Below are 21,307 nucleotides of genomic sequence, written 5' to 3'. Positions count from 1 at the left end.
ATAACTATATTTATGAAGACTTAGTTTCTATGTTATGATTAAGTGGAACTTTGTTCTTCTGAAAGAAGAAAACAACTGTGATTTTTTTCACAGTATAAAATGAATTGTTGTATGGTAAACTCCTGACTAACCACACAAAAATTATCCAGTTGATGATGTATTTTGAACTATTCCCCTCATCCTTCAACTGGATCTCATTTGTTCCAACCGGGCACTGGTGTGGGATGGGTACAGACAAGGTAAATGATTGTCCTTAAATGAGAATGTGACTACAATTGACTTTATTTGGTAACCAAAGAGGTAGATAGAATGTTAGAACTAGTTGAATAAATCCATCCATTTTTTTTTTTTTTCTGTATCCCTACTGCCGTCTCTCCAGTCCAAACCATAACCATCTTTTATTAGGACTTCTGCAATAGTCTAACTCATTTCCTTCTACATTTTCTGATTCCCTTCTAGCTCATCATCTACACTGCAGTGATGTAATCTGGTTTTTTCTTTGTTTCAGTGACACTTTTCCCTGCTTTAATATTTTTTGCCTTTTTCTGCTTTTGAAATGAGCTCTCAATTACAAAACATCAAAGTCCACTAAAAAATGCCAGCTCTTGGCATACCATGGGGAAGCTCACAAGTAGGGACAGATAGCAGAAGCGGGTGGCAAAAGGTGGGAAGTGATTAAAGCAGGGGTTACAAATGTTCACAGAAAGCTAAAACTATCCAACAGGTTGTTCCCTAATGTCAGCACAGGTTGGACTAGTCACCACCTTGGTGTGTGGTCTCAGTGTGTTTGGGTTCAGATCTTACAAGGCAATAGAATTTCTTCTAGTTAAGAGTTCTTGGCTTGCACCAATCACAGGGTGGCCAGAGAGCACTAGACAAGTAATCTACATCATCTATTTAATACACGCCCCCCCTCCTCCTATCTAGTAACCATCAGTTTGTTCTCTATAGTTAAGAGTCTCTTTCTTGGTTCTTTCTCTTTTTCCCTTTGCATATTTGTTTTGTTTCTTAAATTCTACCTGTGAATGAAATCATATGGTATTTGTCTTTCTCTGACTAGCTTATATCACTTAGCATAATACTCTAGCTCTATCCATGTCACTGCAGATGGTAAGATTTTATTCTTTTTGATGGCTGAGTAATATTTGTCTCTGTGTGTGTGTGTGTGTGTGTGTGTGTGTGTGTGTGTGTGTGTATCACATCTTCTTTATCCATTCATCAGTCAATGGACACTTGGGCTGTTTCCATAATTTGGTTATTGTAGATAATGCTGCTGTGAGCATCAGGATGCTGTATCCCTTTGAATGAGCATTTTTACATTCTTTGGGTAAATATCTATAGTGCAATTGCTAGATCATAGGGTAATTCTGTTTTTAACTTTCTGTGGAATCTCCATACTGTTTTCCAGAGTAGCTGTACCAGTTTGCATTCCCACCAACAGTGCAAGAGAGTTCCCCTTTTTCCACATCCTTGCCAATACCTATTGTTTCTTGTGTTGTTGATTTTAGCCATTCTGACAGATGTGAGGTGATATCTCATTGTAGTTTGATTTATATTTCCCTGATGATGAGTGATGTTGAGATCTTTTCACCATCTGTATGTCTTCTTTGGAAAAATGCCTGTTCATGTCTTCTGCTCATTTTTATTTGTATTATTTGGTTTTTGGGTGTTGACCTTTAAAAATTTTTTTGTATATTCTGTATACTAACCCTTTACCAGATATGTCATTTGCAGATATCTTCTCCCATTCTGTAGGTTGCCTTTTAGTTTTACTGATTGTTTCCTTCACTGTGAAGAGCGTTTTATTTTGATGAAGTCCTAACAATTTATTTTTGCCTCTGTTTCTCTTGATTTAGGAGACATATCTAGTAAGAAGTTGCTACCGCTAATGTCAAAGAGGCTACTGCCCATGTTCTTCTCTAGGATTTTAATGGTTTCCTGTTTCATATTTAGGTCTTTCATCCATTTTGAACTTATTTTTGTGTATGGTGTAAGAAAGTGATCCAGTTTCATTCTTTTGCTGTCCAGTTTTCCAGCACCATTTTTTGAAGAGATTTTTTTTTTCCCCATTGGATATTCTTTCCTGCTTAGTTAAAGATTAATTGACCATATATTGTGGGCTTAATTATGGGTGTTCTGTTCTGTTTTATTGATCCCTATGTCTGTTTTTTTGCCAGTCCCATACTATTTTGATCATTACCGCTTTGTAATATAACTTGAAGTCCAGAATTATGATATTTCCTGCTTTGCTTTTCTTTCTCAAAGTTGCTTTGGCTATTTTGGGTGTTTTGTGGTTTCATACATATTTTAGGATTGCTTGTTGTAGTTATGTCAAAAATGCTGTTGTTATTTTGATAGAGATTGCATTAAATGTGTAGATTGTTTTAGGTAGTACAGACATTTTTTTTCAGACTTGGAAAATCTGAACATTTATTATGATGAATAATAGCCTTGGTAACTTGTGGCTATTACAAGTATTAATGTTAAAAATTGTGCCTGTGACAAATGGAAAACTATGTAGCCAGGGAAACACGTGTGATGGCATTGCCTATGATGACATTGTTGGGTTAGTTCCCTTTAATAGGTTAATATATCTTAGTTATTGACTAATTGTTGCTTTCACATAAATGTTCTTTTTAAAAAAAATTTTTCCTTCTATTTTCTGGATTTAGAATCTTTTTTAAAAATTAATATATAATGTATTATTTGTTTTGGGGGTACAGATCTGTGATTCATCGGTCTTATGTAATACCTAGTGCTCATTATAGCACACACCCTCCCCAGTGTCCATCATCCAGTTATCCCATCCCTCCACCCCACTCCCCATCAGCAACCCTCAGTTTGTTTCCTATGATTAAGAGTCTCTTATTGGTAGTATAGACATTTTAGCAATATTCTTCCAATCCATGAGCATGGAATGTTTTTCCATTTCTATATGTCATCTTCAATTTCTTTCATCAGTGTTTTATAGCTTTCAAACTACAAGTCTTTCACCTCTTTGGTTAGGTTTATTCCTAGGTTTCTCATTATTTTTGGTGCAATTGTAAATGGGATCAGTTCCTTAATTTCTCTTTGCAGTGATGTAATCTGTTAAAACCTAATTCTGATTATGTCATTTTGTGCCTTAAAATCTTGTCTGTGTCCCTAGTGTTAAATTAATATCCTACAATTTGGTTTATAGGCCCTTTATAAATCTGGTTTGAAATTTCTCTTTACTTCTTTAGTGTCATCTATCACTGCATGCTTCCTCACTTTTCTCATTTTGTCTGTAGGCGGGTTTAATAAGTAGCCCCCATACCTTAGTTCAGCTGGTATAGGTCACTGATATGGTCTTTCTGAAATGCAAAAGTGATTTTGTTATTTTCTGGCTTAATATTTACCAATGAAGTCCCATCATTATTATAATAAAATGCCAATGTTTGTTATTAATTTTGAAATCACTTATTATTTGGTGAAAATTGTTGCCTTAGCACATAATGTTATTTTGGTCTGGGATCTCCACTTGGTAGCTTACTACATTCAGCTTATCTTTCAAGATCTAGGTGAAATGTCCCCTCCTTCTGAGAATCCCACAGTTTTATCAAAGGGTTCTTGTGATATACTCCCTTAGGACCTGCACACACCTATGGAGTTAATTCATTCCTTCATCAAAGGTTTATTGAATGTCTACTATACACAAAACACTTGAGAAGTAAATTGAACAAAATATTTTGACCTCCAAAGTGGCACTTTCACATAGTTAGAATTAATGGGTAAAAACCTTTGTTCTCATGCAGCTTATATTCTTGGGAAAAAAAGCAACAAGAAGAAAAATGAATAAGTAAAACATATGTTTTGTTAAATGGTGATAAATGTTACAGGAAACAGTAAAGCAAGGAAGGGAGTCCTGAAGTGAGAGGAAAGACGTCTCAGAAACAGGAGGTATTGGGACAAGTATCTAAAAGAGGAGGGGATAAGTCATGGAGATACCCAAGGGAAAACTCAAAGCCTTGACAGACGAATCTCTGGTGTGTTTGAGGAATGGCAAGGAAGCTAGTGTATGAGTTGAGTAAGGTTAGCATGGGAGAAAGTAGTAGGAAATGAGGCCAGAGAGGTTAAGGAGACTAGATTTTTATAGGGATTTTGGGACCCTTATAAAAACCTGGACTTTTTCTCTGAATGAGATGGCAGGTCACTGGAAGAGGAAAAACAGAAGAGTCATATGATTTGATGTTCATTTGAAAGGAACATTTTGGTTGCTGTGTAAACTGACTGAAGGGAGAAGGAATGAGACATCAGTAGAGAGCCAAAGGATTTAATAACCAATTGAATGTGGAATGTAAGAGAAAGAAGGAAAGAAGGATAAGGTTGAGGAATTGGCCTTGGGCAGCTGGATGGAAAGAATTTAAAGGGAACATATGTGTGTCTGTGAGAGAGAGAGGGAGAGAGAATAGAAGAGAAGAGGAGAGGAGAGGAGATCTGGTATCTGGTTTCAAACATGTTAAGCTTGAGATGCCTTTTAGATATCCAAGTGCAGATATCCAATGGGCAGCTAGATTAATGAGTCTGGAAGTTGGAAATAGGTCTTCAGCATCTAATATTTGTAATCACGAGACTAAATGTTACCACCAAGATACCAAACATAGGCAGAAAAGTGAAGATGTCTATGGATTGATATCTGGGACCTTCCAAAATTAAGTGATGAAAGGGATGAGGATGAGGAAGAGTCATTGAGGAGACTGAGAAGGAGTGGTTAATGAGATAGAAGAAAAAGGAAGATGGAAGCCAAGGAAAGAAAATGGTTCAAGGAGGGGAAACAGTGGTTCAAGGAGGGCGAAGCATGTTGAAGACTAGAATCTGACTGTTGGATTTGGCAACCTGGGGCCATTAGTGATCTCAGTGAGAACACTTTTGGGATATAGTAGGGATGAACATTGTTGGTATATAATGGGGATGAAGGCCCTATTGCAGTGAGTTCAAGAAGGATTAGAAGCAGGCAGTGTAAATAGACAACCATCTTACTTACTATCTCATGGTATAAGGGCTATTTTAATTGTGAAAAGTGTTTTAGTTTGGATTTTAACTTATATGTTCATACTAACTATATGGAAAACTCAATAGGCATTGCTGGAAACCATAGCTGGAGAAACTGTGCTCAAGAAAATTTTTTTGTTTGAAAACATAGGAAACAATACAGAGTATATGCTAATGAAAATTATCCAGTTTGGAGGCATAAATTGGTGATGTAGGAGATAAAGGAGAGAAGTTTGGACATGATGTTCAAAAAGGCAAGAAGAGATAGAGTGTGTGGGGGGGCTTGGCCGCATGTAGGAGCTTAGTCAGTTAATTCTTTGTAATGGGGAAAGGCAGAGTACACTGTTACATTGCTCACATTATATTTTTGTTGTGGATTTGTTTGTTTTCCACATACTATGAACCTCTTAAGAGTAGTAGGTGTAAATGTCTCATTCATTTTGTGGTAGGAATTTGTATTGTTCTATTTCTATCCCTGGCACACAGAGCAATGTGTACAATGCCTGGCACACAGAAGGCATGCAATAAATGTTTGAGTGGAGCAAATAAAGTCACCGTGCTAAGCCTGTGTATGTTTTATCTTCTCATGCAGATTGGATTATTTCCATCAAATCTTGACAACCAGATTGATTTAATTGTTTCTCTTGTCTGAGCCTACAGATAGGTTGACCAACTGGTAGAGTTGATTGATGGGAATGGCTGTGTTTCTACCAAAATCAATGATGCTTTGTAGGAATAAAATCAGCAACCTTTTGCTGTATCATTTTACAGTGGTCCTGGTTATAGTTTCAACATGAATTTACTATTTACTTCACCTTTGAACCTTCTGAAAGCTATCCATTCTTCCTCAGAATACATTTTTTATTTTAGTTTACCATTAATATGGCATATATCATTATCTGTTATCATCTAACTTACTGAGTCCATGGGAAACTCTTTGAGAATGGGGACTACACCTTCATTGCTCTTTTCCCCCTCAAAATCATTTGTACAATCTCTGGTTAGAAAATATAGCTTCATCACTAAATCAAAAATCCTTAGTCCAGGCCCTGGTGCAAGTTAGATGCCAAATAAATATTTATTGAATGAATGACTACATGAGTAAATGATTATTGTCTGTCGTATATGCTGATGATGCCCAGACCAGATCTCCTTTCCTGTTTGATGTGCCTATCTCCCAGCTTTTCATTACTTTGCTCCTAGTAGCTCACACCTAAAATCTTTTTCCAGAGGGCCATCTTTGGGCCACTGGAGCTGCATCACCTAGATGCTCCAAGAACAAGAAGTCCTTGGGATTTTGGGCCTTGCCCTTAGTAACCAGTATCCAATGACTGAGATGCAAAGTATGGAGGTTTAGCTGTCATGCCTCAATGCAGTGCAAACTTGCAAGTGCAGTTTATACTCTAGAGCTCCCTGTGGGATCAGGCTAAGGCCAGGACTTTGCCTGAAATTGCATGCACCCTTCCTTGACTTCTTAGCCTCCCTTATCTTGCTTGCCTTGCTCTCTTGTAGGTTTCTCCGAAGAATACTTTCTTAGTGACTCACTTGCACGCTCACCCTTTCCTTAGGGTTTGCTTCTTGGGAACTTTACTTAAGACAGTGCCTATTTGTAATCAGTTAATGTCAGGGTCAGGGAATCATGTCCACACTCTCTGAATGTTAAGTTCTGCTGTTGCAGCTGGTAGTTCCTGATAGTTTTTGGTTTTATATTACTGCCAACCAAAAGTGAAGGTGACTGTGAACTAAATTTGATATTTGATTTGGTTGTTGGGTTGGAAGTACCTTCACTATTTCAGTAAATAATTGTTATTGAATTTAGTAAATATCTTATTGAGTTACAGTTCTTTCTAACATCAAGTCAGAATGCATTTTTCTTAACTTTCTACTCTTTATGTTTATATACGTCGCTGTTCTCTCTCCTTAAGCAAGGATAACAGAATTAATTGTATAATCAATTTTCATATGATTGAGTACAGCTTTCTTTCGTCTTCCTGTTGAATATAAATACCCATTTCCACATACTGAGTAAACCATTTATTTTATTTTTGTAGTGATTTGAAAAGAACACAAACTCTGTTATCTGTAAAATGGGATTGGAAATAATGTGTTTTAGAACTTAAAAGCACTTTAGTCAACACCTTCATTTTATAAGTGAGAACATTTGAAGCCCAAAGAGGTTAAGTAATTTGTTCAATATCACCCAGCTTGCTTAGTGGCATAGCAGGACTAAGCCCAACTCCCTGACTGCTGTGTTCTCCACTGCTCTACAAAATGCTTATTTCTTATTCACAGAATTGTTATGAGGATTAGGGGCCACATCTGTGAAAAATAGATTTAGCCTTTACGAAGAAAGATGCTGGATAGCTTTATGAAATCTTCATGTAAACTAATCTCATTTTAACCTTTTCTGTACAGTTGTTAGTTTTGTTCAGTTTGTGTTACTTGCCTCAGGCTTCTTTTTGGCCAAGGACTAGATGATATACAGGGCTTGATTTAAAAATCAATATTAAGTATCCGAATTGTATTAGAAATATGAAATACTTCAGCTGGTTTTGAAGCTGGGAGCAGTTGTAGCCGGACTTCCAGAATGGCAGTCATTTATGTACGGAAAAAGTTTGCTATTTCTACTTTGCATATTGGGAATTAGGACATTTGGTTCCAAAGAAAAGAAGGAAGCATAAATTGTATTTTGTTCAGTCTAGTAATACTTCCAAAGCTGATACAATATGCCTTTAACAAACCATGAATTTTCTCTCCTGTGGAGCCACCATATCCTGCCTACTTAGAGCATAGTTAGGGAACCATTATACTAATCCACCGTACCTTCATATCTCTAGCAAGCACATGTAAGTGATAACTTGAATATTTATTTTGATGCAAGGTGTATAAATCTTCTCTATGTCATCTTGTAAAGCGAGGAAATTGTGACTTGCTCAACTTGGTTACTTTAATTGTTCAAGTTTGGTTCTTTCCACCACAGCATGCTTTGACATATGAATAGGAATACTGTTTAATTTTTGTAGTATTCACAGTGATTTGTGTAGATTCATAATATGCAGGGGAGATAAAATTTGAATACCAAAAGGCTAAAGTAACTTTTATATATATTTTTAATTAGGTACGATTATATGCAAGACCCGATGCTATCAGAAGAGGATCTGGGGACTATGCTCTCCATATAACAAAGAGATTAATAGAATTTTATGAAGACTACTTTAAAGTGCCCTATTCCTTGCCAAAACTAGGTAAGTATTTTCTTGATTATTTTACTGGGAGGGATCCTTGAAGGTAGAAATTTGTCTTCATGCATTTATTTGACACATGAAAATTCCAAGAATTATATTTTTGGAGAAGATGAACATGAAAAATAATGTCTTCTGAAGAGATAAAATAAAACTTAAGTTTCTTAAATCTTGCCAAGAATTCCTCGTAGGAATTAAGAAAGGCATTATGTAAGTTTAGGTTTCCAAAAGATAAGTCAGGTAGCTATAATTCATTGAGTATGTGCTGTGGAGGGGTGCTTGCTAACATCTCATTTAATCCTCAAGTACTAGATGGATAGGTACTGTTAGAACATTTTCCACTCAAGGGACTTGATATCCAGGGAATCTTTCCTTCATTCAGATAGCCAGTAAGTGGTGGAGCTGGGATTTCAAGCGAAGTCTTGATGACTCCCAGAACTCTTTCATGTTTTACACTGAGAAGACACTCATTATTTTCTCTTTCCTAATTCTCAGATCTTGGACTATAATGTATTAGTTATCCCTCACATTTATTTTTTTGTGGTCATATTTCAGTACAGTTGTAGCAAGTAGAATAAAAACAAAAGAGAAGGGTAATTGTACAATGGAGATTATGTTCCTCATGAATACTTAGACTTTTCTTCCTTTTACAAAGATAGTATGTTCAATAGTTGTTTGTTGAATGAATAAATGAATTTTATTATCCTAATTTGAGTGAAGCTCCTGCTTTTGCAAGGGAGTGAACAATGAATTTCCAGGAAGTTAGAAAGTACATGTACCCATTAGAAACGCTGAAGTTATTTTTCCTTTTCAGAAAACCCGTTTTGAAATAGTACATCACAGCAGTCTTTTGTTCCTCCCCCCCAACATTTTTCCTTCCCAAGAACATTTTTGATCAGCACACACATAAAAGTGATCACTCATTGGCGAGAGTAAAGTGCTTACCTGATCAAAAGTGTTGGTATTTGAACCACAGGTTCCTCTCTCAGGAGAACTGGGCCCATTTTATTAAAGTAAATCCTGCTGTGTAGCTTTATTGGTCTTACAATGAGTAGCTTAGAAAGTAGGTAGAATAGTTGATATTGTTACCAAAATGGGTGTGGCATACAATTTTAAGGAATGATATTACAAAATTCTGAGGTCTTTTTTGAAATATGTGCTCTTAGAATGCATAAAATTTTTTTCAAATTTCTAAACAAAATTGTATTTCACATAGGATCTATATTTAGTTCAGTTTTGTTCTGTCTTCTTTCCTTCTTTCTCTTTTCCCCCCTGTATCAACTTCCCTGTTAGAATCTGTTACACTGAAATCTCCCTGGTAGGCACCCAAGGCAGGAAGGACTCTCTGACCTCATTTGCATGGGAGGTGACACTGCTCTCTACTCCAGGTAAAACCAGCTGGGAACTTCCCAGCTTGACCCTAATGTAAAATTCACAAGTGCTTATGTTGCAAGTTCAGCAAGAAAAATAAAATGTGGATCTTTGTCCCCTTCAGACCAGTAATTAGTAGAGGAACTCAATTTATAACTTCAGGGGGTTCGATGTAACTGTCAGCTTGCAGCAGGAAGCATTTCTGTTCCTCTCGTTCACTCACAATTGAACCATGCAGGCTTTCACCTGGTAGAAAAGAGCTTTGTTCACTGTTACTATTACTATTTAAGCTCCTTACGGTGTATATAATTGAATGATTTGACTTACCCCAGCACACTCCTTTGTAGGTAACTAGGGGAATTATCATAGCCCACGGCACTTTATAAAATTCCTTTTAAAGTTCTACTTATTTTATATATCTATAGATATTTAGTTCTACATATTAATGGGTTTATGAGTATGTTTTCTAAATATTCCCTACATAAAATTCCTAAACGCAGAAGCATTTTGACAAATCCTTAGTTTCTGTTGTATATAATGATTAAATAAATTCAATGGAAACCAATCAGTCTTTCTTAATGGTGCTTGTATGTGTATCCTAGATGTCAGCTGCATCTGCCTGGAAGCCTTCAAATCTACCTAGAATGGTTTCCAAGACCTAGTCTACCCTCTCTTCCTCCCCCCTTCTATCTTTCCTTCCAGTCCTCCTTTCTTCTTTCCCTTCCTCCTTTCTTCCTTCCCTCATTTATTTAATATGCACTATTGAGCACCCCCCCCCCACCGCCAATGGGCACTTTTCTGTGTGATGGGGTTACAACAGTGAACAAAAAAGGCAAAAATCCCTTTCCTTCTGGGGGTTATGTTCTGTTAGGTAGAGACAGACATTCAAGCAATTATTAACACATGTAGTATATCAAATGGAGAAAAAGTGCAATTACAAATAAAGCTAGAATAGAGGTATAAGAAATGTGGTGGGGGACGGGTGAGGCACGGGAATGGAGCTGAAGTTTTAAAATCAGTGAATACAGAAGGCTTCATTTGGGAGCCAGCTTTTGAGCAAAGAACCCAAGGCAGTGAAGGAGAAAGCCAAATGGAGATCGTGGGACAAGGATGTAGGTATATAGGCAAAGGTAACAAAGTACCCAGACTTGGAGATGGAAACTTGGTATATTTGAGGAACACAAGGAGGCAAGTATGACTAGAACAGAGTGAGTAAATGGGTGAGAAAGGAGATGAGATCAAGGAAGGAGTAAAGGGGTGGGTAATCGATCATGTAGAGTCGGCAGGCCACGGTAAGGGCTCTAGCTTTTTTTTTTTTTCCCCTTTTCTTTTCTTTCTTTCTTTTTTTTTTTTCCCCTTTTCCTTTTCCTCCCCCCCCCCCCCGGGTGAGATGGAAATCTATTGGTCACTTTTGAGCTCAGCCTTTACAACAAGACTAGCTCCCAGTGTCAGTAGTGCTGCGGTTGAAAGACCCTGACGAAGGGGAAAGGGCAGAACCATGAAAAACAGATAAGAGGCTCCAGCAAAATTCAGGCAAAATATGATGGTTGCTTAGACTAAGATGTTAACTGTGAGGTGGTTGGAAATGGTCCAATTCTTGATATATATTTCGAACAGAGACAAAAATATTTGCCGATGAACAGAATGTGGGATGAGAGAGAGGTACCAAGGACAGCTCCAAGTTTTTTGTTTTTGGCTTGAGAATGAGAAAGGTGGAGTTGCCCTTTACTGAGACAGAATGATTGTGGAAGGAGATGATTTTTGATACTGATGTGTCTGTTAAACATTTAAGTAGCACCTTGATGTCTGAAAGGAATTCAAATAGATAGTTGAATTTATAGATATGGGGTTTGGGTGAATAATCTGGCTAGAGATATCCATTTGCCACTGTATGATGATATAGAAAGCTATAAGGTTGGATGGGCTTGCCAGGGCTGTGAGAGCAGACAGAAAAGAGAATAGAAACAAGGAGGGACAGATCCAATATTTAGAGGTTAAAGACGTTAAGAACCAGTAAAAGCTATGGAGAAGGAGCAACTGGTTGATGCGCTAAGAAAACAGGTATCCACAGTACTTCTGGGCATCTAGTGAAGAATTTAAGGATTTAAGAAATAAGCAGATGGTAAATTGTGGGAAGTCAAGTTGGATGGAGACTGAGAATTGACCAATTACTGAACCTAGCCATGTGAACCTCATAGGGACCTTGACAAGAGCAGTTTCAGGGCAAAGTCCCGATGAGTGTATTCAGGAATAAACGGGGATGAGAGTGGGAGAAGATACAGTGACTAGAGTGGTGAGTTTAGACGACAGATTGGCACTTCTGAAAATTCCCCATGGAGAATATTCCTCTGGGAATAGAGGGGAAGAGAGAAATATTTGTATTCATTCTATCTAATGCTGCTCACCTCTGGATAAGAGGTGTTTCTGTGAACTAGTAGCTTTCAGATCTGTTCCTGTCCCAAACCATGTCAAGGGAGACATGGATCTTGCCTTTCTTTGATTTGCATTAGAAAACCAAAAATCAAAACAAGTAAGAAAACTCTCTCCCGTTAACCTGCTACTACTGATATGTGGGAGGTGATGTGTGCATGTGTGAATGCTGGGGTGTTATGTTGCAAAAACCAAATGAAACCACACAAACTCATAAACTGTAATATTGGGTCTTTCTTTCCTTAAAAGTCACTTTGCTATTCTGTCATAAATTCTGCAACAGCTTCTCTGTCGCTAAGTTCTTTTTCATTTCTAATGCTGAATTGTTTAACTTCCTCTACTGTGGCATCATCTCATGCTGGCTCATCTCTAAGGATTTGAGTTTCTGCTCGAAGTAGTTTATCAGAATGGTTCTCAAAGAGGAATTCTCATACTTGCTGTTAGGACAGTAATTTATTCTCCTTTTTGCACAAAGACATCCCTTTAATATTTTAAGCCAAAATAGGCAGCCAGTGTACACTGTATGAGAATTCGTTTTTAAAGTCTCTGAATTAGGTAATTAAAATTTATTTGTATGGGGTTTATAGAGATTTCCTCTTTATTGGTGTTAGGTTATAATGAAAGGTATAGACTCTAGAGGAGACAATACAGGAAGACATTCTATAACTGTGTGCCCTATTTCCCCAAGAATTCTCAGAGGTATGGAAGTTTGCTTTAAAACAAGGTTATTGTAGATGTATAAAGAATTAAGCTATCTTTCCTCTTATCTCAAAAACATTGACCAGAGCTACAAAAGTGAATGGGTTTGTATTTACAAAATATGGGCCACTCTTAAGGACTTTGTACGTTCTAACCCATTTACTCTTTTTTTCACAACCTTTTGAGGTAGTGCCTGTTACTTTCTCATTTTCCATGTGAGGAAATTCAGGGACTGAGTGACTATGTAATGTACGCAGTCCACACAGCAGGAATTAGTGGATTTATAATTCAAGCCCAGGCTGTCTAGCTCCAGAGCCCTGAGATTCTGCTGAAACAGACCCGAGAAATGTTGAGAATTCCGAGGATTAAATATGGACTACCTTAATAAGCTAGATAATCTGATTGCTGGAGGAATAATGTAATAGCTATTTTTGTTAATTTCATTTGATGTTAAAAGTAATATATGGTCCTTGTAGAAAATTTGGGGACACATTAAAATTAAAGAAGCACATGTTTTATAACTCACAATGTCATCAACTAGTAGAAGATATATTTGAATATTCTATTTTATTTTTTAATTTTAGTTCCAGTATAGTTAACATACAATGTTATATTAGTTTTTGGTGTACAATATAGTGATTCAGCACTTCCATACATCCCCCGGTGGTCATCCTGACAAATGCAGTCCTTAATTCCCATTTTTTTTTGAAGATTTTATTTATTTATTTGACAGACAGAGATCACAAGCAGGCAGAGAGGCAGGCAGAGAGAGAGGGGGAAGCAGGCTCCCTGCTGTGCAGAGAGCCTGATGCGGGGCTTGATCCCAGGACCCTGAGATCATGATCTGAGCCTAAGGCAGTGGCTTTAATCCACTGAGCCACCCAGGCACCCCTAATTCCCATCTATTTTTTTATCCATCCCCCACTCTACATTTGAATATTTTAAATGTTTTCCTCATCATAACTGCTTTATAAGTTAATTAGGTGGCAGGTAAAGTGACTCAGATTTGTGTTAGAGTATTTTATTATTCATCCTATTTATATTTCAATTAACTATGGCAGATAGTTTTTAGTTTCCTTTTGCTCCTATTTTGTAATTTGTAAATCAATAAGTTTTGTAAAGGAGTTTGCTTGATTGCTTCTTTTCAGTACACTGTGCTTTTTTGAAGAATTCATTACCTACTTGGCACAGTGCTGTGATTGTAGAAAGAGCCACAGGTATTTTGTAACAAGAATCTCTAGCCTCAAGGAGATTGTGGTTTTGTTGAGGAGAGAATACAGTATTTACTAAAATTAATGGATTAGAGACTCACACAATAAGGAATATAATCAAACACTGAAATTTTGTAGAGCAAAAATATAGTACCATGTTAAGTTAAGAAATGTGGGATCGTTGCACAATGCTATAGGCATGAAATGCACATAAAAAGAAGCTTTATCTTTACTTGAGTCCTGAAAAAAGAAATACATTTAATTGGAGGGGGAGAAGTCTTTTGAGATTTGTGCGCTAGGGAAAGCCCATGGATACATTGGGCTTTATGTATCATGTTGATAGTCTATTTTTCTATAATAGAATAAGTTATGGGATAATTTGTGGGATAAAAGGCCTTATTGAAGTTCATGAATAGGAGAGCCTAGCTTGAATGATTGCGTTTTAAGCTGTCACGGATACATTCATTTTTTTATTGTAGTGGTGGTGATGATGGTGATGATGATGATGACAGTGGGCTATCTGCAAGTAGTAAAGCTTTGGAGATATTTCCTTCATAAAATATTTTTATTGGCTGCTAAGTATTTCCCTCTCTGTGGTTATGCATCTTTTTCTTTATTTTTTATTATTTTAAAAATTTTATTTATTTGTGAGAGAGAGAAAGAGAGATCGAGCCTGGGGCAGGTGGGAAGAACAGAGAGAGAGGGACAAGCAGACTCCACGCTGAGTGCGGAGCCCCAGGTTCCCCCTACCCTGAGATCATGATCATGACCTCAGCCAAAATCAAGAGCTGGACACTTAAGATGGCTCAGTGGGTTAAGCATCTGCCTTTGGCTCAGGTCATGATCCTGGGGTCCTGCCAACCAACCCTGCATCAGGCTCCCTGCTCTGCAGAGTCTGCTTCTCCCTCTCCCACTCTACCTGCTTGTGTTCCCTGTGTCTCTTTCTCTCTGTCAAAGAAATAAATAAAATCTCTAAAAAAAACCCCCCAAAACAGAAAACAATAGGAGTTGGACGCTTAACCAATTGAGCCACCCTTGTGCCCTGTATCTATTTTCTGTAAGTAGTGGATATATTTGTTGTTTCTGATTTGAAATGATATTTATATAATCCTATTTCCATCTCAGTATTACATCTTATACCTCAGTTATTATTTGAGACTTCATTTTTTTTAAAAAGTATGACTTTTTTTTTTTACCTTGCTTTTGTTTAGGTAAACATGGAGCACTATGTATGTATTTATTGACTCAAGTAATACTGCTTTTAAAAATAAAATCTCTAGAGTTTTTTTATATAGGCTGGTCTAATTATGTATAACATCAATTTACTCTCAAGATGCTTTTTTCAACCAGAATTCCTAAAAATATTTGGAGTTATACTGGATCTGTTTAATTCTATGGTTTTTTTAGTGGAGACTAATGTAAGGCTCTCCCTGTGGATTAACATTCTAGTACATTGTTAAGGGAGCAGCTGAGGCAGTACTTTGTCTTCTGGGTTACTAGGTAGTGTAGAGAAATGAGTTTCCTTAAGTGACTATCCTCTCTCCCCTCTTTGGAAGCAAATAAATATAGTCTCTCCCTATTTTATAAAGGTAATTCATTTTTAAAAAACCCTCATATGGTGATTTTCTCATAAACCAAAAGAGCAGTTATTGTTTCTCTCAAAGGATAATATTTTTTATATATTCCTAACCCCCACTCTAACCACCATTTATAGTAAAACAACACCAAATCCTATTAAAATGGACACAGTTACTTCAATATATTACAGTTATTTTAACACAATTTAACAAGGCATTTCCCCCTTCATTAATTATTCCATAATATGACCACTTAACTGTTCTTGTTAAGCTATTTTGCAGCTATTACATGCTGTACACTTCCAAGACTATACTAACAAAAACATATATATGATACTCAGTGTTTATGATATTTAATGACTAATGCCAAAAAAAAGAGAAACAAACAGAACAGTAAAGAAGAAAGAAATCAATGAAACAGTGCATTTTAGTGGGAATGATGCATGAGATTATTACTGCTGTAAACTAGCAAACCACGAGTGAGTGGAGAATTTAACGCAACAAAAACCGACCATAGAACTGAATTAACTAATTAATTCAGCAAGCACTTATTGAATAGTGAGTATGTACATGGTACTCAGGAATTATAATAAATCACCTCTTCCACTAGGAGATTAAAATCTAGTTGAAGAGATGTTTTGTATGTTTTGTCAGTTACACAGTATTGTTCCATGTTCAATTTGCATACTACCTTCCTTCCTCCTTTTCCAGTTTTAAGAATTTCAAACTTTCACAGCTTTGAATTTACTCCTAGGTATATTTTCACTGATTTGAAAGTGCTTAATTTAATCAGGACATATTTATAAAGAGATCTCCAAGGCATTGTTGCACATTTTCCAACAGAGGTATCTGGCCCTTACAACCTGGCCATTAAGTTAGGAAAGAACTCCTTCCAGTGTTTTTATATGTCATCATTGCCTAGGCCTGTGCCATATATTCTGTATTCTTTCCTATTACAAGTCAAACTATGTTGCTCCAGCTTTGGAACCTCCTCCTTTTTGCACTCGATTCCATCCTCTCTCACCTGCTCAAGGGTTTCACTTCATCAGTTTTTCCTTCTCCCTCTGGAATCTTCAGTTTTCTCTATTGGCTCTTTCCCCACCAACATTAAAGATACGTTGCTGTTTCTCTCAACTTAACCACACACATGCACACTCATTCCAGCTACTACACCATTCTTTCTTTCCTTTTACAGCTGAACTGTTTGAAAGTGTTGTCTATCTGTACTGACTCCAATTGCCCCCTTTCCTTTGTCTCTTGAATGCCCTCTACATCAGCCTTTTGCCCCAACACTGTACTGAAATTGTTCTCGTCAAATTCAATGATGCCGCCACATTGCTAAATCCAACGGCCTATTCTCAGTCCCCCTCTTGAGCTGTCAGCAGCCTCTGACAGTTGTTCTCTCCAATCCCTTGAAACACATTTTTCTCTTGTCTCCCTGAAAAACACATCTTCTGTTTCCCCCCCCCCCCCCACCAACTCACTGGACATTCTTTCCAAGTCTGTTCCCACCCCCTTCCCTTCTCCAGCTAATTCATATGGGAGTATCTCGGGGCTCAGGTGTTGGACCTTTTCTTTTTGCTCTTTCCATTGCTGGTGACCTCATCTAGCCTCATGCCTTTAAATACCATGTGTTGATGCTGATGATTTCCAAATGTACAGATCCAGCCTGGTTCTCTTCTCCACTCCAAACTTCTTCATTCTGCTGACTATCTGACATCTACATTTGGATGCCTCATGAATATCTCAACTTCATATGTTCAAATTGGAGCTCCAGATCTTACACCACTATCTTCATAACCTTTCCCAATTTAGGGAAGGGAAGCTTTATTCCTTCAAAAGTTGTTTCAGTAAAGACTGGAACTATAATCTTTTTCTCTTGTTAAATGACCAAACCATCAACACATCTTTTTGGTTTCATATTCTACATATGTCCAGAATCTGACTGCTTCTCACTATTTCCACAGTTACTACTTTCATTCCAGCTTCCATGCTTTCTTGCCTGGGTCAAGAATCCAACCAAAATGAATTATGAAGTTCAAGTGATGTGAGAACATGAGATATTTGAATTTACTGTGTTCTTATGAAGGATGTTGGACTTGTCTGATGATGTTGCTCTCCTGCTGAAACATTCCAATGGCTTCTTATTGGTAGCAGAAGAGAATCCACAACTCTTCCATTGTCCTCCGAGACCCCTGAGGATCTGGCCACATGTTGCTACTCTGACCTATCTTCTACTTCTCTCCTACTCATTCTCTGTGTTTCAGCAGCAGTCCCTTCCCTGCTGTTTCTCCACCATACCAAGCATGCACCCGTTTTGGGCCTTTGCACTTGTTTCTCTTGAAGCCTAGAACACTTTTCCTTCGGATATGCATAGCTGAAATGCCACCTTTTACAGTAGGTCTTCTTTGACCCTTCTATTTAAAAATGCAAGCTTATTGATTATTTCTTATCTCATTTCTCTGATTCACTTTTCTCCATAGCACTTTTATTGTCTCCCTTAGCATAGATTTATCTTTTGTTATCTGCCTCCAAGTACCTGTGATCCCCACCCCAAATGTAAGCTCCGTGAGAGCAGACATTTTTGTCTGTTCACTGCTCCATTCTTTTTCCTAGAACAATGCCTGACCCAAGGTAGACACTTCATAAATTCTTGTTGAGTGAATGAGCAATTGCCAATTTCTTCCTTTCTAAACCATCTTCACCACATTGGAGAGAAGACCAAGCTTTGGCTTCTTCATGAATCAAATAAAATGTGCTTTTTTTTCAGTAACATAAACAAAGAAATAATGGTAATATACCTTACAATCTTCTAAGGAAATTATTATTTTTTCTTTTCTTTCTTTCTTTCTTTCTTTCTTTTTTTTTTTTTTTTGTAAATGCAAGTGGAAGTGGTGAAAGATGAGTTAGTTATAACTATCGTCACTTTTTCATTAAGGATTCATGTAAAGGAAGTTTTTGGTGAAAAATGAATGAGTTGATATCTAGAAGAAGTATTGAACTTTTGGTTTGTTAGCATGGCACTCCTAGAGGGAAGGAGGCTATTAAGAAGCTATGCTTTGCACCTGGAGTGATTTTGCAATCTAAAAATGGAATAACTATCTAATTGTCTATCACCTCTTTTCCCTCTTACTGTTCACTGAGATGAAAACAACATTTATTCATGAATTTGACAACATTGTTTACTATCTACTATATACTGGGCACTGTTCTATTAGGTACTGGAGAAATCAGCAGTTAACAAGAGACAACAATCCTTTCCTCACTGGGCTTTAAAGGAGAGAGGCAAACAACACAAAAATATATAGTATTAAAAAGTGATAACTGCTACAGAGAAAACAAGGCGGAGAAGAAAGTGTCAGAAATGTTAGTGGGCTGCTTTAAATAGGGTGAACGGTCAGGGAATGCCTTGCTGAAATGGCGACACTTGATTCAAAATCTGAAAGAGTGAGGGTGTCCTGAGGAGGAGGGTGTCTGACTTTTTGAAGAAACAGCACGGAGACCAGTGTGCCTGGAGTGAAGCAGCTGAGACTGTGGTTGGCAGGAGATGAAGTCTGCGAGAAAGTGGGGCCAGGTTGTGAAGGAACTTATTGGTTAGCCATTGAAAGGTATGCACTTTTATTTTGATTGGAGGCATTTCTTTAGTCTGCTCAGGCTGCCATAACAAAATACCATAGACTGGGTGGTTTAAACACCCCAGATTTATTTTCTCACCATTCTGGAGGCTGGAAATCTGAGATCAGCATACCTGTATAGGCCAGTTCTGGTGAGAGCTCTCTTCCTTGCTTGCAGATAGCCATCTCTTTGTGTGTTTTCACACAGCAGGAGAGAGAACAAGCTCTCTGGTGTTCCTTCTTGTAAGGGCATTATTTCATCATGAAGATCCCTGCTCTCATGACCTCATCTACATGTAATTATCTCCCTTCTGAAGGCCCTGTCTCCAAATACCATCACATGGGGAGTTAAGGCTTCAACATATGAATTTAGAAGGGATACAGTCCATAATAGGCATGATCTGGCATGGCTTACAATTTTTTTTTTTAAATTTTAAAAATTTTTATTTATTTATTTTTGAGAGACAGCAGGCATGACTGGGAGGGGCAGAGGGACAGTCTCAAGCAGACTTCACTCTGAACATGGAGCCCGACACAAGGCTTCATCTCACAACCGAGATCGCCACCTGAGCCAAAACCAAGAGTCACATGCTTCATTGACTATACCACCCAGGTGCCCCTGACATGGCTTCCATTTTTAAGAGATCACATTGGCTGCCTCATGTAGAACAGATCGTTGGTGGAAGGGTGGGGGTGAGGTGGGGCAAGGCCAAAGCAGAGATAAGCTACTGCATTAATCTGAGAAATAATGTTCTAATGGACCAGGGTGGTGACAGTGGAGATGGTGAGAAGTGGGCAGATTCTGGTATATATTTTGAAAGGATATTCAACAGGATTTACTACATTACAATAGGATTTCAAATGAAGGTTTGATGTCAGTTCCTCTCAGCTAGAGTTTAGAAGATTATGACAAGCTTGAAAAACTATGAGCTTTCATTTTTTCCCCTGTGGCTTACTTTCCTATGTAGCTACAGTGAAAGGGAGCAATCTTTCTATGCCCCTTTCTCTCTTTCTTGGTTATTTGAAATTAACATAGCAAGATAAATAATTTGTATTTTCTAGACAGAGCAGCTGTACTTAGAACAAAATAATGTCTGTAATAATCCTTTTCTGGGAGCGAGTTACTTCCTTCACTGGCTTCACTGGTCAGTCTGGAGTTAATTATAGCCAAATAGCAATCCAAAGCCCTAGAGAAAGGGAGGAACATTTCATTAAAGTCTAGGCTGAGGATTACTGCTGACAGAAGCATTGACAATCAGGCGGTTTTAAAAGAAAGGTGACCATTCCCATAAACTTTAGAGCTAAAATAGCTTATATTGAGATCAGAAGGTTTTTCAGAATAGCTTCATTTCAAGAAGCTGAGACTGAGGGATAGTTATGTAAATTAAGGTTAAAGCATCTAAAAGTCAATTAAGGCAAGATGCTCAATAAGACAGAAATAGTCAAAATACATTTTTTCTTTCCTTTGTTCAGTGTATTTGTGATGATGTTCTTTATCCAATTCAGAACTTTTCAAATGATTCCATTGTAAAAATATGCAGTGATTACTTCCTAATTGATGATCATTTCAAAGGGTTAGGAACTTTAAGTGGTAATCCTGATCAGGGCACATTTACCTTTGGCATTAAGGTCTTTTGATCTTATCAGATAATGGAGGGTAATAAAGTTCCTTGGTGTAAACCAAGGAATACCTACTTAGAATTTCATAGGATGGAAAGCAGATGGGCTGTTGTAAGCTGAGGAGGGTGCACTTTGTTTACTCTGTTGTCTAATGTAGAAGTGTCCTCATCAAATCCATCAGACCATATAAAATTCAACGTGGATGGATATTGACAGATCTTTACAAGAAAAGAGAACGTTAGGAAAAAATTCTAGCTAATATACAGATGATAATATTTTGAGTTTGAGTTATTATTATAAAATAAGCTATTTTTTTTTCAAGTTTAAAAATTGTGACTCTACTCACTATGACATTGGGGGATCCAGGACTCAGACGAAAACTTTTGGAGATGTCAGATGGAAAATGTGCTACTGGTCCACCTTTTAGTGTTCAAATCTTTCATTACTGTCTGTGAGAATTTTGATGCTGCTGCTTATGGACTTTGAAATGTAAAACAGACTGAAGTGTAAAACAAACCTTAGCCTGTCAG

At 37.4% G+C, this 21,307-nt stretch overlaps 1 protein-coding gene across 1 annotated transcript in view; it reads left to right on the top strand.

The window, feature by feature from the left end:
- The window catches only part of TRHDE (thyrotropin releasing hormone degrading enzyme), a gene marked incomplete at its 5' end in the record, with an annotated part of 379,638 nt that overhangs the window by 97,162 nt on the left and 261,169 nt on the right, over positions 1-21,307 (top strand). Inside the window, one exon of the mRNA XM_080811630.1 lies at positions 8,132-8,258. Coding sequence (XP_080667756.1) covers positions 8,132-8,258 — 127 coding nt within the window. The remainder of the gene's footprint in view (positions 1-8,131; positions 8,259-21,307) is intronic.

Source organism: Martes martes (genome assembly GCF_963455335.1).
Source record: "Martes martes genome assembly, chromosome: 8".
Lineage (NCBI taxonomy): Eukaryota > Metazoa > Chordata > Mammalia > Carnivora > Mustelidae > Martes > Martes martes.
Note: the sequence above shows the minus strand (reverse complement) of the source record. Positions and strands in the feature narration are given on the sequence as shown.